Source organism: Ostrea edulis, chromosome 4, assembly GCF_947568905.1.
Source record: "Ostrea edulis chromosome 4, xbOstEdul1.1, whole genome shotgun sequence".
NCBI lineage: Eukaryota > Metazoa > Mollusca > Bivalvia > Ostreida > Ostreidae > Ostrea > Ostrea edulis.
The window spans coordinates 71,019,877-71,042,615 of record NC_079167.1 but is presented as its reverse complement, the minus strand read 5'-3'; the positions used below and the strand labels follow the sequence as shown (position 1 = coordinate 71,042,615).

General features: G+C 35.9%; 1 protein-coding gene across 1 annotated transcript in view; it reads right to left on the bottom strand.

Moving 5' to 3' along the window:
• Positions 1-3,254: 3,254 nt before the first annotated feature.
• The window catches only part of LOC125668193 (uncharacterized), a 70,165-nt gene continuing 50,680 nt past the window's right edge, over positions 3,255-22,739 (bottom strand). Inside the window, exons 12-42 of the mRNA XM_056163664.1 lie at positions 22,090-22,280; positions 21,124-21,296; positions 20,882-20,949; positions 20,100-20,167; positions 19,379-19,461; positions 19,179-19,266; positions 18,311-18,401; positions 18,112-18,178; positions 17,769-17,849; positions 17,439-17,539; positions 17,035-17,203; positions 16,539-16,643; positions 15,948-15,994; positions 15,708-15,843; positions 15,315-15,374; positions 13,550-13,698; positions 13,315-13,441; positions 12,989-13,153; positions 11,676-11,831; positions 11,155-11,261; positions 10,955-11,042; positions 9,565-9,657; positions 9,369-9,475; positions 7,793-9,124; positions 6,763-6,931; positions 6,504-6,585; positions 6,262-6,381; positions 5,818-5,985; positions 5,185-5,308; positions 4,860-4,998; positions 3,255-4,553 (exon numbers count right to left, since the gene is read on the bottom strand). Of these exons, the coding sequence (XP_056019639.1) occupies positions 4,440-4,553; positions 4,860-4,998; positions 5,185-5,308; positions 5,818-5,985; positions 6,262-6,381; positions 6,504-6,585; positions 6,763-6,931; positions 7,793-9,124; positions 9,369-9,475; positions 9,565-9,657; positions 10,955-11,042; positions 11,155-11,261; positions 11,676-11,831; positions 12,989-13,153; positions 13,315-13,441; positions 13,550-13,698; positions 15,315-15,374; positions 15,708-15,843; positions 15,948-15,994; positions 16,539-16,643; positions 17,035-17,203; positions 17,439-17,539; positions 17,769-17,849; positions 18,112-18,178; positions 18,311-18,401; positions 19,179-19,266; positions 19,379-19,461; positions 20,100-20,167; positions 20,882-20,949; positions 21,124-21,296; positions 22,090-22,280 (4,768 nt within the window). The 3' untranslated portion in view covers positions 3,255-4,439. The remainder of the gene's footprint in view (positions 4,554-4,859; positions 4,999-5,184; positions 5,309-5,817; positions 5,986-6,261; positions 6,382-6,503; positions 6,586-6,762; positions 6,932-7,792; positions 9,125-9,368; positions 9,476-9,564; positions 9,658-10,954; positions 11,043-11,154; positions 11,262-11,675; positions 11,832-12,988; positions 13,154-13,314; positions 13,442-13,549; positions 13,699-15,314; positions 15,375-15,707; positions 15,844-15,947; positions 15,995-16,538; positions 16,644-17,034; positions 17,204-17,438; positions 17,540-17,768; positions 17,850-18,111; positions 18,179-18,310; positions 18,402-19,178; positions 19,267-19,378; positions 19,462-20,099; positions 20,168-20,881; positions 20,950-21,123; positions 21,297-22,089; positions 22,281-22,739) is intronic.

Here is a 22,739-nt window from a genome sequence, read left to right as displayed (position 1 = left end):
GTCATTATTAACTTTCAAATACTGTGGAATCATTAGAATTCGTGGTGGCTCAATCAATTTTCGTGGAATTTGTGGGTACCCCTCACCCACGAAGTTACATCCTCAACAAATAAAGACAAAGCAAACTTTCCGGTGTTGTCTTTGTTACAAATATACAAATCCACGAAATTACGTCCCCACGAACCCGTAAAAATTCAGCAATCCACGAAAATTGGCCCCCACGAATTTAAATGATTCTACAGTACATTTTTGTGAAGACATCAAATGACATGAGAGAGCATCTATAAATTTGCTACAAAAACAGAAAATGAACATGAAACATCACATTGCTGATACATATTCAACACTACATTTCATACAACAAAAGACAATGACTATACTACAGGTACTGAAGGTATTACCTTTGTATATCAAAATTATTCTTTTCATCATCCTTTTTCATTATTTCCTTTCTCATATTTATCATCTAACAATTCATCATGCCGATACATTTTGCTGAGATTTTGTGAAATTTTGCCATGAAAATGTTTTTTGAAAGGAAATAATAAATCCATCTCTCTTTTAATTCATAGATAAGGTGAATGAAAAAGCGTGCAACTACTTTCTCTCTCCATTGAAAAGCTGTAAGGTGTTTATATATATATATATATATATATATATATATATATGGAGATTATTTCCCCGCAATCGTCCCCATGGCAATCTTTAATCTGCATAATTTTCTCTTTTGAAAAAAGTTCAGTATTTACCCCCCAAGGAAAAATTCAACCTTGAATAAGGGCAGTCGAAAGGGCAAAAATACCATTCAAGAGGAATTAAACACTTATATCCATGCACGATCTAGTACTTAACGAACAGACGTAAACACAGAGTGAACTGTTATCTTTGCGAGGACCCCCCCCCCCCCCCAAAAAAAAAACCCCTCCAACTAATTGTGTGCATTAATTGAATTGATGCGCGCTACAATTCAAGTAAAGAGAGCAATACTTCTATTATTACAAGTATTAATTAGTTGAGTTGATGCACGCCTGAATTAAATTATTGCTCTCTTCAATTGAACAGTGGCGCGCATCTTTTCAATTCTTGATATCATCAATTCATTTGAGGAGAGCAACAAGGTTTCAATAAGAGTGCTCATCAATTCAGCAGAATAATTAATGCTATCAACAATTCAATCAATGTGCGCAATAATTCAGAATTGAAGAGATCATTAACTACTTGAAGAGATCTAAATGATTGAATTATAGCGCGCAATAATTGAATTGATCATATTTTAAATGATAAAGATATATCTCTAATTATTTGAGTATATGTTGATAAGGCGCTCCATAGTATTAGCACCATTACATAGATCTAAATAATTGAATTATAGCGCGCAATAATTGAATTGATCATAACTTAAATGATTAAAGATATCTCTAATTATTTGAGTTTATGTTGATAAGGCGCTCCATAGCATTAGTACCATTACAAAAGAAGGTCAGCGATGTCCATATTTTGCTTTTATACAGCTTATGCTTTACTGTATTGAAGTTTCTGCCTTTTAAAAAGAATGAACGAGATGCATGAATGTGAATGTTGCAGTGATCCAAACAATAAATCTTACATGCAGTTGACTCCCTCCCCCCTCCAACCCCACCGAAATAAACTAGATTATTAGTTACGTATCATTTTTATGCCGATATTTTGGTCAATTTTGGTGACGAAAACGTCTTAGAAACAGTATGTACTAAATTTGAAGGTTTGGAGTCTTTGAGACAAGGGGGACATAAAGGATAGTCATATAGAGCAGGAAGGCCTCTACCAGAATTGTAAATTTCATGATCACCGGGGAGTTCTGACTGTAGGTCAGAGAAGTTAAAGAAGCTTTGTTCAACTATTTGATAGTGATGATTTCATATGTAAAAGCGGAGTTATTTTTTTACCTCCCTTCCCAATTTTAAATTAAATAATAGATCACAAACTCTTAGAACAGTTTTCTGGATAAATTGATTGAATTTCATATCCTAAAAATTATGGGTTTGTACATGTACGCACTTGTACAGAAAGTCTCAACCCCCCCCCCCCCCCCCCCCCACCCATAATGATGAAGTGCATAAAATGACCTTGACGTCTTTGACCTTAGAAGTTATCAGATACTGTACTTTACTCACGTTTGGCCATTTAACATTTTAAAAAACGACAACGAAATCCACACTACAAAACCAATTTGATATTATCTAATAATCTCTTAGAAATATATATAAATTATTACACCCCCCCCCCCCCCCCCAAGATTGAAGATCAGTGGCATGTTTTTATCCTATCCATTCTTCTGTCTGAACCTTTAAGCTTGCTCACGTTTCTTTAATAGGGTTCTCTGTAAGTGGATTCTTTGTGACAACATCTTTCTTTTGGTATCGAAGTTTTTAACCTAATGTTTAGTGACCTTGGAGTTTGACCTACTTTTACAAATTAACCTAGGCAGTATTTTCTGAACTATTTAAGGTAGGGCTTTTTTGTATATAGATTTCTTATGATATGAAATTTTAGTGACCTTGACCCTTTTCAACTTTAACCTTGCTCACAATATGTGAATGGTAATTGATAAAGCTCCCATATTTCATTTGTTAATTCCTTGTGACAAGGCCTTTTTTTACACAGGTACTTGTTTCTGTAAATAAGTTATGACCACTGTATACTAATAATATCAGTGTTATTAGTATGCAGAGTTCATAACTTATTTACAGAAACAAGTGCCTGTGCTCTTTTGGTACCAAGGTTTTTGACCTTGTGGTACATTGGCCTACTTTTAAGAAAAGTTTACCTTGGCAATATTTCCTGAACTATTTTGTACATGTATATAGATTCCTTATGACAAAACCTTTCATTTGTTTCTTTGTTGCCATTGGGGGCATAGTGTTTCACAAACACATCTTGTTTCTTTTAAATAACTTATCTTATGAATCACACAAATGGGGGAAAAAGCGATACATCTTAAAATTTTTAATTTCCTGTCAATTAATATTACCTTAAAATAGAATTTTAATGCTTAAAAGTAAGGGACTCCCTTGTAGGCTTTTGAACCTCATCACTTCAATCGTAAGACACCCTATATAAAACAAATTTTCTAAGTAAAATTGCTATATCTATACATTTTACTGTCTAATACATAGAAAATGCATTTACAAACACAACCTTTATTTCAAGCTCTAAAAGTAAAACCTGCTTAAACTAAGAGTTACATCTCCCCAATGACAAAATGAGAGACTTCGTTTGGTAAATTGGTTTATTTTTATAATTCCATCAATAACGAATGTTTGGTGATTACAATATGTAATCATCAGTAATATGAATACAGTTGGTGTTAAAATAATACACATATTTTAAACAATGCCATTATCTCCTTCTGACAATGGTAAAAATTACAGATGTTAATCAGTTTCCTGATTATTAATTATTGTTGAAATATATGGTAGGGGAAATCTTTTTTACAAATAGCAAAATGACAAATCTAAGGCTGAATAGCTTTTCTGGGTTTCGTGGACTTTCTGGCTTGCATAGTGAAAAGATGAATGAATTTACATCGGCACAGAAATTCTGTAATGTAGAAGTAGGACACAAATATAATAACACATTGTATAGGACGAAAATCGTAAGCCTGATTAATATTGGTGTTGCAGAGGTGATGGCCGACCAGTTTTAAAATTTTGTGATAGATTCACGATAATGACAGTTTAACACTTGTCTTTTACACTTACACTTCCGACACATTTATACACTAAATCTCCACTGACATTCGCACAAACAAATATATCCATTTCTCTTTTCGTGCAAACATTTGGAAAGTAACATTGTAATAAAAACTAGACATTGAGTCTGATGTTATCACTATAGTAACAAAGAGATCAAAATAAAAGTGAACAATTCATGTACAACAGTACTGAACATCACAGGGAATAAAATCATCATGACAACATAGGTTATGTAGGATTCCAGTGCGAAGAAATCGGCACAGATAGAAACAGCAAGGTCATTGCTCAAAGTTATTACTCAAAGTCATCACTATTTTGGAGGGCAGACAATGCCCATACATAAACAACATAACACTGATTCACAAGAACAAAGATGAAAACATTTTTCCTCTGCAATTTGAAATTACCGTGGAACAGTGTGCAATAATAGTCCACATGCATACTACTTTATTCTATATGCATAAGGAATTGAGGGTTTGGAATTGAAATTCTCTTGAAGTTCTAAGCTTCAGTTACAACACTTTTCCTGCACCCCTTATGGACAACATTAAGTATCAACAGCCTTCAAGGCCCTGATCAAAACTTCTCCAGGCAATGAGTTACAAGAAATAACTAGGGTAGATCTCTGGAAACCGCTTGTCAAATTCGCTGTTCAGACAACTCTGGATTTTGGATCACAGTTGGGGATCCTCCCCACATGTTTTGTTAAAACTGGTTGTACTCATATAAGCTGTCCAAGTTTTCCTGTTTACTGATGGCAATATCACTTTTCTCAGATCCTTCCACCATGCTGGTTAGAGAGTAAGGCTCCAATATCAGCTAAAATCAAATGAAGATTAAGTAAAGCACAATGTGTGTGTAAAGTCTTTCTTCACTACCCTCTACAGAATCATTAGATTTTTGTGGAGACTCAAAATTTCATGGATTCAGTGTATATCCCCATCCCACAATGGAATGCAAAATTTTGTATAAAATTCCAACAAGAGGCCCATGGGCCACATCATTCACCTGAGTCACCTTGGCCAATATCTAAAGATTTTCTCTACATATTTGTATGTAAAACTTTCATCCCCTATTCAATATTGACGAGTTTAGAGAATGAATTACAAAAACTATAATGTGTACCTTTTTCATTCTGAAATCCTCAAAGAGTTCCTGTACAAATCTCCTGGCGTTTAATCTGAACGAACATGAAGACAACAGATGGCAGACCTCCGAGTAAAAACAAATATCCTTAAACACTGCAGGAAACTTCTGCTTCAACCTGATTGAGGAAAAAAAACATGCAACCTTCTATAATAACTTAAAATCAATCCTACAGCTGTGTGAAGTATTAAGAAGTACAATTTTGATGAACACTAGTAAAATCTAGATATTACTTCATGTTTTGCATTTTAAGAACATGTAAATGTATTTCAAACTCCCATAACAAAGTGACAGAAACCCTCACATGAGTAGCCCCTGCTCTGAGCCCTTGATCCCTACAGAGCTGCTGAGATTAATGACCAGCTTCCGGAGTTCCTTTCTGATTAGACCCTTCCCGTGTACATTGTCGTAAGACATCTTCATGGTCACTGTAAAACACAGAGTTAAGTCGTATTGCACATTTATAAATCACTAATAAATGCAAGCATAATTTAATGAGAAAATTTTCTATGAAATGCAGCATAATGATTTATTTTATGGTCATTGGAAACTTTTACTAGTGATTTAAAGATAGAGGATACCCCATACAATTTGGTATAGAATTCTGCAAAACTATTTGTAAATGTTTTAATATTTCAAAAACCCATTTACCACAAAAATTTCCAATGAAACGACCTTTAGTTTTGTATTATTCACTTATCTTCACTTGAAAATTCAACGGAAAAACATTACCCCGAAATTGAAATCCTTTTAAAACGTCTTTTTATTGGTGCATTTCATGTATTACCGACCGATTTACTTTTGTTGATTGATAAAATAATAGAAAATCCCACATTAACACAGAAAAATGCTACAACATTTGAAGAGTCCAAAATTTTGGGTATCCAATGACCTTAACTACCAGATCATTTTGTGAAGCAAAGTTTGATTGGCTTACATGAGTCTGAGCTGGTACAGCTGGTGACACTTCCTGGAGTTGCAGACGACGGCTCGTTCACGCTGCTGTAGCGGAGGCGTGGACCTTTCTGTTGTTTAATGGCAGCATTCAGACTCCCAGGATCCTTATCCATTGTCATAGACAAAAGGTCACCCTCCTCTTGTAGAGCTGTCAATCAAACATGTAGGATTTACTTTGTGCAATATTCAAAATGAGGAACATAATCAGGCCTTTCTCAAAATGAACTTAATTTGAGACACTGAAGTCTGAGATTTTACTAAAATTTTGACTGCTCTGATAAAAGAAAACTCAAACTTGAGCGATAAATCCAAGCCAGTACTATTGCATTATAAATGTTCATGAAGGTCCTTATGTGTATAAACATTTGTACATCCATAATCAACATCAAAGATGGTGTACTTTAAAGATTCAACTGTATATTACCTTCCTCGATCTCTGATTGGCTGAGGTCCTGGCGTTTCAGCTGAGAACAAAGCAGACATATTGTAGGGTCGTGTTCAAAGTTTTCCTGCACTAAAACATTCCGCGATGACTTCCGAGATCCTACAATGTCCATTAAATAGGAAGCGGATGACATATCTCTCTGAATGTCTTTTAGATAATACCAAACTGAATTTGGCATGCAATCTTTGAAATATTCATAATAAAGAGAAAAGTGTTCTTACTGGGTGTCTTCTTCTGTTCGTGAGACACGTCCTCTTTCTCCGCTGGAGATGACTCGGATCGCTTGTCTTCCCCTGCATGAACCTGACAAAACCAGTTCCATGAAATGTAACAATTTTCAGTAATTGTAATGTTCTAACCTTAAAATTCAAGTCTTATTTTACATAAATACAATTTGATATTGACAAACCTAATTTTGAAACACTGAATAACACATTCTTCTGCTACACAATATTAAACAGTAGGAAGCCTGAGTTTTACCTGGAACATCATGTTGATGTCGACAGGCAGGGTCAAGCCCAGGAATTCCGCCTCCCCCGTATGTGGTCTTCTCTGTAGGAGAATGGCTTTGGGAGACACTCCATGGGGAGGAACAGCTCTCTCCTGGTCAGACAGAGACACGCTGCTGGCGTTACGAGGAATTCCAGAACTATAATGGACAGGTTATAATTTGCATCAATGTGGAACATACATGGTGAATATGATATGAGTAAATCTAGAATTATCTTAACATGACTAATAGATTAACACCCCCTGTGAGGCGACCCAGAGAGGCAAATATTCAAAACACGGCATTTCGAAGACAATTTCATACATACTTCTTCAATCCCTGCATTACAAGTTTATAGACTACAATGTGTTCTGACCTAATATTAAGTTAAATAACCTTGCGTCGTGACACATCATCTGATAATAATAAGCAACCTTTGTGCTTCTAATGCATGCATTCCAAAGTTATCAGCCCTGACAAAAATTTCACACTTTTTGAACCAGACCTTGACCAAATGACCTTGAATTGGGGTCATGACACAACATATGGCCAAAAAAAATCTCTCTACCAAGTATGAGCTTTTAACGTCTCTACATTACAGAGTTATGGCCCATAAAATAATTTGATAAATGACCTTGAACTTGGTCAACAAATCTTGGCTCCGGGTCATGACACACTATTTGGCCATCTACAGCCTTTATGATAAATAACAGTTATAATTGACAGAAATAATCCCTCGGACAGACAGACATGATTCCTACATACCACCCAATCTTTATTTTGTGGGGGTATAAATCTAAAGTTACACATATATGTACCTCATTCCTTTAAATTATAACAGTAAGTATTTGAATAAAGCTGCTTTTAATCCATCTCCATATATACTTGTACATGTACATGTTAATAAAATGATTCCGATGATAGAATATATTGGTACATTTCAGAGTATTCTAATAGGTACTGTTGCAATAATCTTTAATATTTCTTATGAGAGATTTCAAGACAATGACTCATATTTACCTTGCTCGAAAAGTAAATGTTTCGATACTCAGTTTGGACTCCATACTGTTTTTTCTCGTCATCTCATTTCCGTCTTCTTCTCCATACAGAGAATTTAGCCCCATGTCAGACTCTACATCTGAACTGATTCTGCGCTGTCGCTTGATGGAGCGCCACGTGGCGTACCCTATCGCGTCACGTGATGTAGTGTACATGATAGCTGACTCTGTCGACATACCCTCTAACAGCTGAGCTGACGGCAGAATGCCGTACGCTGGACTTGCCTGTTTATTTCTAAGACTTGGTACTCGTTTGAGATTTAAAGATTTTCTTCGGAAAGACGATGGGTGTATCAGGTCTTTAACATCTGAACCCCCCTGCTGATTGACCCCTAATGTGTCTATAGAGCTAGTGCTAGCTATCGGACTAAGGGACATAAAATCAGGTGAAAGACATGTATGTGGCCCGGACTCACATGAACTGACGCCACTGGTCGTAGAGTCCGTGTTAAAACTATCGGCACGACTTTTGTTACTGGTCCGCGAGCTATCACTGCTGCTGCACCTCCCGTCCCGCAGGTTTGGCGATTTCTTTAATGACTGATTTGTCAGAGTCTTTGTTTCTGAGCTGTCTGATTTATCATCGTCTTTTACTCGGAAGGAAATCCCTTCACCATCGTCATCCATTGCACTTACACTATCACAGATATCAGTCTTACCCTCTACATTGTCAGTACCGGATCCCTCGGATGTTCCCGAATCCAGGTCAGATAAACATATCACAGGAATAGATTTTGGACTTTGAATTTTGTCTTCTACTTTAGAAGACTGTAAATTTTCTGGCAATATATTGTCAATCTGTCGGACAGGTGAATTCAAACGCCTTGTTCCCAACCTGTGGTCATCACGAATGATTCTGTCTCTGTCCTGATGCCCTAGTGAGTAACTCCTAATATTAATAGTCCTATTTGGTAATGACTTATATCGCTTATGAAAATTAATTTCATTTGGTAATGTCTTACTCCTCTTCGGAATGAACACAGAAGCCTCAATGTTTGAGTTTTGATCACAGCTGTGTATGAGTCCAGATTCACAACCTTGTTCTGTGACAGTCTTTTCCTCCTCAATAAAGAAGAGGCTGGAGGACATGACACTGGGTGAGCTGGCGCCGCGGAACTCTAGGTCCGAGCGTCCACTCTCGCTGTCCTGCAGTTCAGTCAGGAGCTCGGAGCGGTCTTCCACCACTGGCCAGCGATCCTCTCGTGTGTGCCAGCAGGACTCCCAGCCTAGCTGTGTGACCGCTTCCGCTCCCTCCCGTGTGCTGGTCAGAAGTCCGAGGACATAGAAGGCAGTTCTGTGGGGGAAAAACCTATCAGTTTTAGACCTCAAAATGAAAACATGCACAAAAATATTCATTGCTTTGTTTATTTTTCAAAGAGTTTATTTCATAAAATTATTCAAAGCCATTTTGTTATTCACCCGAACTCTCTGTCTATACTGATAAAATGAATATGAAAGGGAAATTGAAATTTCAACATTTGCCATAAACATTCATACTGTACCGTGTACTTATTGGTTTCTATGACAATAAATGTTACCCTCGTAGAGAGAAGACACCACATTCCTCCGCTAGCTTTATGATTTCTGGCAGCAGTCTCTCCTCCTCCAACCAGTTTACACCCCAGGTCGACGTCCCAATATGTCCCTAAATGACAACAGAAAGTTGAATTTCTCCTACATATGTCGCTCGTTACACATGAAGATTTTATTCTTTAACCTGTTTTTTCTACATACCACGGCCCATAGTGCTGTCTTCATCTTCAGAACATCTTCATCAGAGTGCAGCTCCAGACATTTGATACATTGGAAAAATTCTCTGATACACTCCTGTCACAAAATTGAAATGGTGTTAGCAGTGAGAATTTTTCTACAAACTTTAACACCAGAGCTTGGTGCTTTTGAGTAAGGTTTACTGTCTATTGGTTTAATCCTTCCTTGAAGTAACTGCCCATACAAAGGAGTTAGATTTATCAGTTACCTTTCCCTGTAGAACTTCTCTGGTTTAACTGCCCGTACAAAGGAATAAATTTTAGAATTGACAGTTACAATGTAGTTAGCTGTTGTTGTAGTGACAGTTATTACCGGTTGTTGTAGAAGTGAGTTAGTTACCTGTTGTTGTAGAAGTGAGTTAGTTACCTGTTGTTGTAGTGACAGTTAGTTGCCTGTTGTTGTAGTGACAGTTAGTTACCTGTTGTAGTAGTGACAGTTACCTGTTGTTGTAGAAGTGAGTTAGTTGCCTGTTGTTGTAGTGACAGTTAGTTACCTGTTGTTGTAGAAGTGACAGTTAGTTACCTGTTGTTGTAGTATTGACAGTTAGTTACCTGTTGTAGTAGTGACAGTTAGTTGCCTGTTGTTGTAGTGACAGTTAGTTAGCTGTTGTAGTAGTGACAGATACCTGTTGTTGTAGTGACAGTTAGTTAGCTGTTGTAGAAGTGACAGTTAGTTACCTGTTGTTGTAGTGACAGTTAGTTACCTGTTGTTGTAGTGACAGTTAGTTAGCTGTTGTAGTAGTGACAGATACCTGTTGTTGTAGTGACAGTTAGTTACCTGTTGTAGAAGTGACAGTTAGTTACCTGTTGTAGTAGTGACAGTTAGTTACCTGTTGTTGTAGTGACAGTTAGTTACCTGTTGTTGTAGTGACAGTTAGTTACCTGTTGTAGAAGTGACAGTTAGTTACCTGTTGTTGTAGAAGTGAGTTAGTTACCTGTTGTTGTAGTTACAGTTAGTTACCTGTTGTAGAAGTGAGTTAGTTACCTGTTGTTGTAGTATTGACAGTTAGTTACCTGTTGTTGTAGTGACAGTTACCTGTCGTTGTAGTGACAGTTAGTTACCTGTTGTAGAAGTGAGTTAGTTACCTGTTGTTGTAGTATTGACAGTTAGTTGCCTGTTGTTGTAGTGACAGTTAGTTACCTGTTGTTGTAGAAGTGACAGTTAGTTACCTGTTGTAGAAGTGACAGTTAGTTACCTGTTGTAGTAGTGACAGTTAGTTGCCTGTTGTTGTAGTGACAGTTAGTTACCTGTTGTAGTAGTGACAGTTAGTTACCTGTTGTTGTAGTGACAGTTAGTTACCTGTTGTTGTAGAAGTGACAGTTAGTTACCTGTTGTAGAAGTGACAGTTAGTTACCTGTTGTTGTAGCAGGCTGAATCCTTCCTTGTGTTGAGTTAACTGCCCATACAAATGAACTGATACATATGCATCTTTGTTGGCACTCCTAGCAACATACAAATAGCACAATGAACCAAGATCACAGACAATGAAAGAGTTGAAAAGTGATGATTCAGTTTACCAAGGTGCATGAAGAAATGTCATCCAGTATTGCTTACTTCCTGTTAGATCTGCGGGTGAAGGAGCCCTCGTAGGTTTTCTCGTACGTTGTTAAAGCTTCATTCAACAGTTCCTCCACAATGTGAACGTATCGCATATTGTAGGTCTATAAAATTTGGTCACAAATTATCAAGCTTACATCACAAATAACATTTAAGGTCTATGAAAATATGTTACCAATATCTAACCTTATGTCACAAATAACATTCTAATTCCATTTTCTAACACATATGGGAATTTAAGAAAGATGTGTATGCGTTGACTAATGAAATAAATTTCCATTTTGAAAATACATGAGGGCATAAACTGTGATGCTTTATGCCAGCATGAAGTGCGTACAGGTATTTTTTATCTTGACATTTTAATTCATTTTTGTCAGAATATTCACAGCCATTAAAATAGTCGTACTATATTTATCAAGATTCACACACATTGTTCACATTCATAAGCAAATGGCTATCATTTCAATTTGTAAAGATATCGAATGCAAAACATTGAAAATTTAAATATTTCTCAATACCTTTTCCCACTTTTGGACTTCGTTGTGAATGAAGTTGGCATCGCTGAGCATTTTAAATCCTTTACTTGTTGACATAAAGCGACAGAGTAGAAGGACCCCTCTCTCCCCCAGGTGGAGACACTGTGGTCTCAACTTGATGACAGAATTCAGACAGGGCTGCAAATACACAGCAATAATTTATCAATTTTGCTTTATCATTTCAAAAAGGCCCATAGCGAAATAACTATGCCCAAATCTTAAGAAATCATTTAAATTTGTGGGGCCCAATCTTTGTGAACTGCCAAAACTGTACACTTTTAATTTACTATCAACAACACTGTGTCAATGTGGTTTCTGTATGTTTAAATCAAGAAATTGTGCGCGTTTCAAATTTGTGGGATGGCAGTCTTCACGAAAACTCAGTGGTCCGAAGACCGAGGCCAGTGAATTTTACGGTCGGGTCAGTGAAAATTAAAAATCAGGAAGTCCGATGGGCTTGTAGACTTTTTGTAAGTCACATAAAATATAATGTTGGATTTAGATATTCTAAACGTCTTATTTGCTTAAATTTTCCCATCAAAATAAAAATAAATCAAAAAATAACACATAAAGTAAGTGTTTGGACATCGTGGTTTGTTTATTTCGTAAAGAACGATAACTATACTTGTAATTGTCAAGATAACTTGTACGTTGTTCACGTGAATATTAAACGAACAACTTGTTGAAACAACAAAAATGGCCATGTTCAGTATCGCACCGCACACCGATAATTCCTGCTTTATGGCATTGTCCAATTAAAATGAACCTAGTCAATTGCAGTTATCTCTGATTTTATGCAATTTCTATAGTTTATAGAATTAATTATCTTAGAGAAGGCTACTTCCTAAGGTGCGTTCGGGCTGTTTTCATGTTTGTGAAAAATACGTGAATTTTTAGTCTTGTTGTTTGCAGGCGAAGAGAAAGAGAAAATACTGTTTACGGTTTTGTTTTTCTGGTATCGACAGAAAGGATGTCTTAGGGTGGATATGAATACGAGTAATAACCATAGGTTTAGTAATTTAATTGTACACTTTTACACTGCATTCCATAATATATGTGATAAACATATGAAAATTTAGGGGGCCAGTAAATTTCAGTGTGGGCTAGTAAATTCAGACAGTTCACTGGTCCGACTGGCCAGCAAGTTTTAAATGTTTTCGTGAAGACTGGGATGGGGTGACCAAAAAATCCACGAAAAATAATCACCATGTAACACAATTATGTTATGGATACATATACATGTACAGTGTATGTCAAACGTAAACAAACAATCCGAGAACAGGTGAGACATTTACCTGTACATCACATGCCTCCTCCAGGACATGCAGAGCAGCTTGAGCCACCTGGTTGCTCTGATCGTACAACTGGTTCACCAGCAACTCCATCCCCCACGTACTGAACCCTGCCACTCGTGCTCTCAGCAACGTACGCAGAAACTTGGTACAGTAAAGTCGAGCAGACTACAATTACATGTACACAAATGCTTTACTAAAGTCAAGCAGACTACAATTACAAGAACAAACGTCTTCATCATTCTATGTTGACTATTGTACAGATTTACAAAATATTGTCAATGGTAACACTAACAGATTTTAGATGGTCAATCTGATGTTACATGTACCTCAGTAGCTGAACACAAGGCTTTGGCCAGTACTGGTCGCGTATTGCCATCTTTACTGTAGTTTAAACTGGACACAGTCAACTTTACGAAGCTGTCCTGGGGTGCTATGGAAACTATATCCAATAAACTGAAAAAAATTATTGGGAAATGCGAGATCTGTGACCAAACTAAAAGAAGATCAAAAAGGACTAATTGTATTTCAGTTGGCAGAGTGTCCATTACACCTTGTACATACTACTGATAAATGCCAGTCTTCTCCAGATACTTGTCCCCAATGACTGTCCCTGAAAATCTTCCAACAAACAGAAAGTAGAACTGGCTACATGTGTTGATGACATTTCCTGGACTGAGGACTGACTCCGGTACTAGGCGTTGCTGGGCGATCTACAGGAACAAATCATCAAATGACAATACACACATCATTATCACTGATGCTACACGTTTACATTAAACTTGTAAATCTACAGATAGTGCAGTCAGATTACATTAAACTTGTAAATCTACAGATAGAGCAGTCAGATTACATTATACTTGTAAATCTACAGAAAGCGCAGTCAGATTACACTAAACTTGTAAATCTACAGAAAGCACAGTCAGATTACACTAAACTTGTAAATCTACAGAAAGTGCAGTCAGATTACACTAAACTTGTAAATCTACAGATAGAGCAGTCAGATTACATTATACTTGTAAATCTACAGAAAGCGCAGTCAGATTACACTAAACTTGTAAATCTACAGATAAAGCAGTCAGATTACATTATACTTGTAAATCTACAGATAGTGCAGTCAGATTTCATTAAACTTGTAAATCTACAGATAGTGCAGTCAAATTACATTAAACTTGTAAATCTACAGATAGAGTAGTCAGATTACATTAAACTTGTAAATCTACAGATAGTGCAGTCAGATTACATTATACTTGTAAATCTACAGATAGAGTAGTCAGATTACATTAAACTTGTAAATCTACCGACAAAACAGTCAGATTACATTAAACTTGTAAATCTACAGATAGTGCAGTCAAATTACATTAAAGCTGTATGGTCCGAATTACAACATTTTTTCCCCATCTCGTAAAAACGCTATTAAATCAACGCACGTATGTAGTTATGAGGATGTATGACATATACATTATTTCACCTGTTTTAACCCAAATTATTTGATTTTAAATCGATGTTTACAAATAACCGCGTCACTCTGCCATATCAAGTGACAGTCACGTAACCAGTTCAAACTTTCAGATATCAGTGGTCTTATCTGTGTAAAGCTGTGTATTTTGTTACAACCGTGCCATAAGTTTAATAGAAATTAAAATATCAAATACCTCTTAGTAATTCGTTGTTTTGCGCTCTTTCAGCCTTAAAACTAGACAGTTGCGTATGAGTTAATACATCATGTTGGGATTCCCCTGATGCACGTGGCTCTATTTAGAGACGTCTAATGCTGTATAATTTATGCGTTATCTGGAACAACTCGGGCCTTTCATCGAAAACACCGTGTTTTGGGTGAAAGGATCGAGGTTTTCCGTATGATTTATATATGTACCACACTATATTTACTTTCTAAATAATATTCTCACTGTTTTCTTTTACATGTAGATGTTTTCAAGCATGTAATTAAGGGAAAGTTAATAACTTTATAAAGGAATTAATCTGCTTTAAAGTAATTATGTACAAAAATAATACATGAACATCGGGTCATACAGCTTTAAACTTGTAAATATATACATTAAACTTGTAAATCTACAGACAAAGCAGTCAGATTATATTATACTTGTAAATCTACAGATAGCGCAGTCAGATTACAATACACTTGTAAATCTACAGATAGTGCAGTCAGATTACATTAAACTTGTCAATCTACAGATAGAGTAGTCAGATTACATTAAACTTGTAAATCTACAGACAAAGCAGTCAGATTACATTGAACTTGTCAATCTACAGATAGTGCAGTCAGATTACATTAAACTTGTAAATCTACAGATAGAGCAGATTTTACCTCAGAAATGCATCCTCCTATGTCGTTGATCATGTCTAGTGCCAATTTCTGAACTTCATCCTGTACAAAAGCAAAAATGTAGAACATTGTATATTTCTACCGAAATAGAGAATATGAGTTGCTTGTTGGTGGGAACCCATTCCAGGAATTACATGTCTAACACAACTATCACAATTGTAATGTACAAACCATACAGTATATATATTCTAAGAAATTCACTTTTTTGGCAAAAAATGGATTTTTAAAGCGAAATCACTGTCACATAAAACGAACATTAAAATCCCTGTCTGTCTGACTTAGAACTTTACAGTCTTGCACGTCAAAATCTAAAAGCCCATGAATATTGTTGATGTACTTATACAAACATTGTGCTGAGTCACTGATCAGACTCACCTGTTCAGTGGATAATAGAAAGTCCACGAGCAGGCAGCCTGAGTGTGCAATCTTCTGTACCAGTTTGTGGTCAATCTCAAGCCGGGAAAATCGGTGATTGGTTGGTTTATAAAAGTGAACAAGTCTCTTAAAGAATCTAATGGAAAAAAGCAATACATTATACCCCATGCATCTCTAATTTTTTAAAATATCTTTTTGAATTGGTATCCTAGTATTGAAATGTTTGTTGGTTTCGCTTACTTTAATGTAAACTGGTCATCTAGTCTTCTTAACTTCTCTTCAGGCCACTGAAGCATAAATGTGTGAAAAGTGAGATTACAGTACATGGCAATGATGAAGTAAAATTCAGATTCTTTTTGCTAAATAATATCATTTGAAATTTCAACACTTGCAAAGAGCACAATGAGGTAATGTCCTGTTTTACTGCATGTTTTTTGTCTGATGTTATAATTCAGCTGGATTTCCCGCAGTTTTTGTCAGAGCAATACTCCCTTGCCTTTACATTGGGCAGGATGAGATTCCTCACTTTAGAATGGTTGGGTTGGGATGAGGACCCTCACCTTTAGAATGGTTAGGATGAGGTCTATCACTTTTAGAATGGTCTGGATGAAAGCTTCATCTTTAGAATGATTGGGATGAGGTCCCTCACCTTTAGAATGGTCTGGATGAGGAGTTTCACTTTTAGAATGGTTGGGATGAGATCCCTCACCTTAAGGATGGTCAGGATGAGATCCCTCACCTTTAGAATAGCCGGGATGAGGTCCCTTACCTTTAGAATGGTCAGAATTGAGGCCCCCTTACCTTTAGAATGGTCATGGTGAGGTCACGTACCTTTAGAATGGCAGGTATGAGGTCCCAGTCCCAGTCTGTAATATCTTTAGTGCTGACAACCTGGGAATCTCTAATGGCCTGTCCTATCATGTCCTCAGTTGGTGACTGAAACAATTCAACATTTACTTGAAGCTTGATACACCATCACCTGATGTTCACCCTAAAACTGTTACCATATTGCATCCAGTTGCTCAGTATGAGCTTTTTCTTTACTCTGTAAACCCTAAAAAGCCAAAAGCTACAATTTCTTACTCTTGGAATATTTTCTCAAACATGTTAGGAACAAGAATGTAATCTAAGGGGTCCTCTTAATATTTTTAAAGGAAAATTCAAGAAGTATAATTTTCATTTATTACCTCTAATCTGGGAAAAAAGTAAGAAGTGAGAATAAAGGGCAGTCAGTGTTGTTGTATCACAGAAGTTATTCCCCTTGTATAGTAAGGGTACAACAGGGTGTACTGTAAGTACACGTCTGGTCAACGTACACAGAACTTACTTTATTGATATACAAGTCGTACTTCTTCCGCAGATAGAATTTGGTCTGTCCGACTGGTCTCCCCCCGTTTCTTTGAATCAGCTGGTCCAGGTACAGACTGCAGGGAATGGGACCCCGCTTCTTCATGGAATGAAGACGTTCCAAGTAATAAATAGCTTCTCTAGCTTGACTGGAAAGAATTAAAGAATTTGTTATTCATCAATACGACACAAAATAAGCCCACTTTGTAAAGAATTTGTTATTCATCAATACGACACAAAATAAGTCCACTTAGCATTCTTGGATATTATCCTATTCTGAGTAAAACTAAGGATCAATATTTTTTTCGTTAGCTAATCTGGTGTCATGGTTAAAAACGCCATCTGTACAAACAATAGAAACATAAAACAGGACACGAGACTTACTATGTCTGAGCTGAAGTGAGATCAGGTGATGAAGCCAGGGCCAGGAGAGATGGCAGACAGTGGTTATGGTGGGTACATTCCGGGGGTAGCATGGTGTTAGCCTGTAAGACAAATCATCAGCATCCTATTACTCATTCTCCATATCGTCACCTTAATCATCATCATCACATTGATCATCATCATCATGCCAATCTAGATTATCATCAAATTAATCATCGACCATGTTTTATCTATCATCCTCCTCCTATCAATCATGATTATCATGTTAATCCCCCTCCTCCTTTATTAACAAGCTACAATCATTACAGAAGACTTAGTATGTTAACTTACCAAATGTAGAAGGTCACCCAGAAGTATCGTGGCCTGAACGAAGAGTTGACGATCACTGCTAATTAAAACTTCTACTAATGCCTGAAATACCATGGTAAGTCCGTAAACAAACTATCATCAAGTAGACTACTGCATCATCCTTGATTTGGGATCCATAGACATAAGCTGTTAACTTGTTAAGTACAGTGTACATGTGTCTCAGGACAAACACCCAATAGTAATTAACACCTTCACTAATTATCTGTCAAGACTACAATGCCTGTATATTTTTTTATGCAAATGAGAAAAATGTCACAGCCATGAAATTTTTCCAAAATGTAGAAGAGAGTGTAGTTGATTTTACCTCTAGTATTCCTGCTCCTATCCAAGCAGACAGAAGTAATGCTAAATGATTTTCTATTAAGTTTGGTCTGAAATAAATACAATACAAAATGCTGAAATCAGGTGTCACACAAAAAAGTTGGAAGACCAATATATACATGTACATGTACAGGGTATGATATTAAAACACATGTAATACATTTCCTCTTTATTAAACATACCTAATTTTAGCCATGTGGGGTAGTATACACTTTCCTTCTTCCGCTACAAATCCATCTGTAATCTTCCAGTTCTCCTGCATTTCACTGGGATCTGATGGAAGCCAAAACAAATAAGAATACATTAATCATGGAGACATACAGGTACTACAATCTCCGAACAAGACAACGTACAAACATAGGTCGCTGGGAAGCGCGGATCTACTCACCCTGTTCCCCATGGTTCAAAAGATAAAGCCAAGGTTAAAGTTTATAGTAAAGGTCAAAGTCCAAAGTCAAGGTTACTAGGTCAAATGTTTTGGTACCCAATCAAAGGCCTGGTCATGAGGCATCTATATGTGAAATATCAAAGCCCTATCCCTCTTAGTTCAAAAAATATAAACAAGGTGTTAGACATTTTCGAAAAGTAGATTGAAGTCCAAGATCACAAGTCTTGGTACCAAAAAGGAATCTATATGTGTAATAACAAAACCCATCCCCCTTAGTTCAAGAGATATACTTAAGGTAAAGTTTCCCCTTTAAACTGTGATGTCTAATGCTGCCCAGTGTCCGGAGTCATGACAGTAGCATAAAAATAAAATACATTAGTACAGGAGACATGTTACATGCTATAAATAATCTGTCTTTTAAACTTTATAGAGAATTTGTTCTATAAATAATCTGTCTTTTAAACTTTATAGAGAATTTGTTCTATAAATAATCCGTCTTTTAAACTTTATAGAGAATTTGTTCTATAAATACAGTGAATCACTGATGTCAAGTGAATTGCCTAAGATCAGTTACTTTGATTAACTGTAATATTACTCTCATTGACAAAATTTTCATGTTGATGTAATTTTGTTTTTAAACTGAGACACAGAGATATACATACCCACGCTTAGTAAGGCAGTGTTGAAATCTTCTGTTAACTCAGGAATTTTCAAACGAAACAGATCAAATAAAATCTCCAGAATTCCACGCTGAAAAAAAAAATCATCAAAGAAACCATAAACTTGAGTAAATTTACAAAATCAATTGATAATGTTAATTGCTTTAATTAAAAATATGACATTGGTTTGATAACCCACTGACCCGGATTTCTTTGTAGGGTAGATAGAGAATGCCCACTAGTGATTGTAACCCACTCCCATCAGGCCGACAGAACCGGATAATTCCTGTAAAAACAACGTAGAGCGTATGTAAACCACTACCAACAGAAATGAATAATTCCTAAAAAAAACAATGTACAGTGTACATTTCACTGCACTGTTCCCATGTACTAAATACACAGTCATGTATTAAATACACTTACATGTACCAATACACAAATGTGTATCAAATATACGTGTACAGTTATGCAATCCATATACATGCATGCATGACCTAAAAATTGAATATGAATATAGTAATATGTATCTTTCAAAGTATTGCTTCTCATTTCTAAAAACTTTACCTAATATCTAAAATTTCAAAGCTCCCTGAAATTTCATGAAGCATCTACCCTCAAGGTAAATGTATGCATAAAAGTCAAAATACATGTATTTTACAAATATATGTATAAAAAAAAGAATTGTTAATAGAATAAATATGAATTTGTAGATTAAATGATAAAAAAAGAAAAGAATAAAAATGTCTAACAGTGACCTTTATCTCATGATCTGAAAAAAGAAGGTAATGTAATGTGTACACACAGCTCCACACTGACACATTATGAAATGAACAAAACTCATGAATACTCATTATTTCTGTGACAACAAATCTCCACACAAGTGCACATTACCATGAAAATACACAGCATTATAAATCTACACACCTGACCAGGTTCTCATGATGGAGACAATAGCCATCTTACTGGCGGCAAAACGATGTTCCTTCTCCTCCCTAAAACGAAAGTAAACAGTCACAATGATATGGAATAAAGAAATTTACATTTCAATTCACAAAATGCACCATGACGCATGATCATTCATACATGATAACCTAATCTGTATACATTTAAATACATTTGCTTTTCAAACCCACATCTTTATTTTCTGTGAGTTACCCCAGATACAGACATGTTTATTTTCTGTGAGTTACCCCAGATACAGACATGTTTATTTTCTGTGAGTTACCCCGGATACAGACATGTTTATTTTCTGTGAGTTACCCCGGATACAGACACATGTTTATTTTCTGTGAGTTATCCCCGATACAGACACATGTTTATTTTCTGTGAGTTACCACTGATACAGACACATGTTTATTTTCTGTGAGTTACCACTGATACAGACACATGTTTATTTTCTGTGAGTTACCCTTGATACAGACACGTGCTTATTTTCTGTGAGTTACCCTTGATACAGACACGTGCTTATTTTCTGTGAGTTACCACTGATACAGACACATGTTTATTTTCTGTGAGTTACCCTTGATACAGACAAATGTTTATTTTCAGTGAGTCACATCTGATACAGACACATGTTTATTTTCTGTGAGTTACCCCGGATACAGACACATCTAATGATCTGGTCGATTGCGAATGCTAGATTTAGGATTGTATTTGTTGGAAATCTCTGTCACAGAGTTTGTGAGATGTCGATGATATCAACTCACCCCGAGGATTGATCAGAAGACTCCGCACTATATCTGTAATGGCAGTCTGTAAAGGGGGCTAACAGTTGCTAAAAAAAAGAAAGAAAAAAAGAACTGAGTCAAGACATCAGGAAAAATTTCTGGTCAAATTACAAGTTTCCGTCAATGAATCTGATGGGCTTAAAGGGAAATCTGTTTGTACATTTTTAGTGAGAATCACATTATCTGCCAGTTAATACAACACAATGAATTCTAGGGCTGACCTCCAAGTCTGTGTTGAACTTAATGAAATGTCTCGTTCGTGGGTGGTTTAAGAGATGTAAAATGGTGGACACCAGTGATTCATTGATTCTGGGGTACTGGTGACAGTCGAGGGCAGCTCGTAAAATAGCACCAATTCCTCCACATCTCGCCAGCAACTCAGGGTTCAGAAACGCTACAATATTAAAGCAAAGCTGAATTTGTATATGAATAAACAAAATTACCATCTATTGAAGATAAAATGCAGAGAGACATTCAGTAAAACATGGTTATATGAATTTTGACTACTTCATTTCAATTTTTCTTTTTAAAATATATTTCTCTGATATATATCTTTTTTCTAACAGACATGTCATTTGAAGATTTTATCTGTAGATTTAAAAAACATTAGAAAAAAATAATGTCAATTTTCATAAATATTTGTTTATTTAAAAGATTAGAACGTCTATCCGAGTCGTTTAGCCATGTTTTCTTAGATATTCATATTATGCATCAAATCACAGTGAAATTTGGACTCTTAAAGTATTTTATTTGCAAACAAAATACCTTTTTTTTTTTATCTTTCTGGGATAAATCACAAAATATTCATATAAAATAATTGAGAGCTGTATCACTCTTTCGATGGTGAAATCATACTTCATAAGAGGCGTTTTAATGAGCAATTTTAGTGTGATGAGCTACCTTAAGCTCACCCGTTATACAAATCACAATCAAATCAACTGTTTTACAAATTATAATCAACTCAACTTTTTCACAAATCACAATTAAGCTCACCTGTTTCACAAATCACAATTAAGCTCACCTGTTTCACAAATCACAATTAAGTTCACCTGTTTCACAAATCACAATTAGCTCACCTGTTTCACAAATCACAATTAAGCTCACCTGTTTCACAAATCACAATTAGCTCACCTGTTTCACAAATCACAATTGAGCTCACCTGTTTCACAAATCACAATTAAGCTCACCTGTTTCACAAATTGTTTCCAATGCGATCCTGACCATTCTGTCTCTCTCTGCTGTACCATCGTTACTAATGGCAACCAACGGATAAAACAGAAGGTCGGATAATCTTTTTGGAGCAATCTGTAGAATTTTTCTAACTAGTTTTATTGCATGAATTCTCTCTACTTCATTGTCCAAACATATATCTATTGACCTGGAATTAAAGTGAACACAATTTGAAAATCATTCATCAAGTCAATCATATCCTCATAAGATAATTGAAATATGGTGTAAAAAAATCTAGAACTAGGACCTGATTATTGAGTAATTGATATGGAGATTGTAAGACAAGAATATTAAGTAATCGATATGGAGATTGTACACACCAGACTATTAAGTAATCGATATGGAGATTGTACACACCTGGGGCCCGTTTTACAAAAGAACTTACGACAAAGTCGAAAGTCTTAAATTGTATTGCACAGTTATTAGTTTGAATAAAGGTATCAAAACGTTTCTGAAACTTAATTTTCAACATTATTTCTTCACTATTTAACACTGAAGTGAATTATCTTACAATAAGCAGGAGAATTCCAATATGTAATGTTGGTTGGAAGTTCTTTTGTAAAATGCACCCCTGAATATTAAGTAATCGATATGGAGATTGTACACA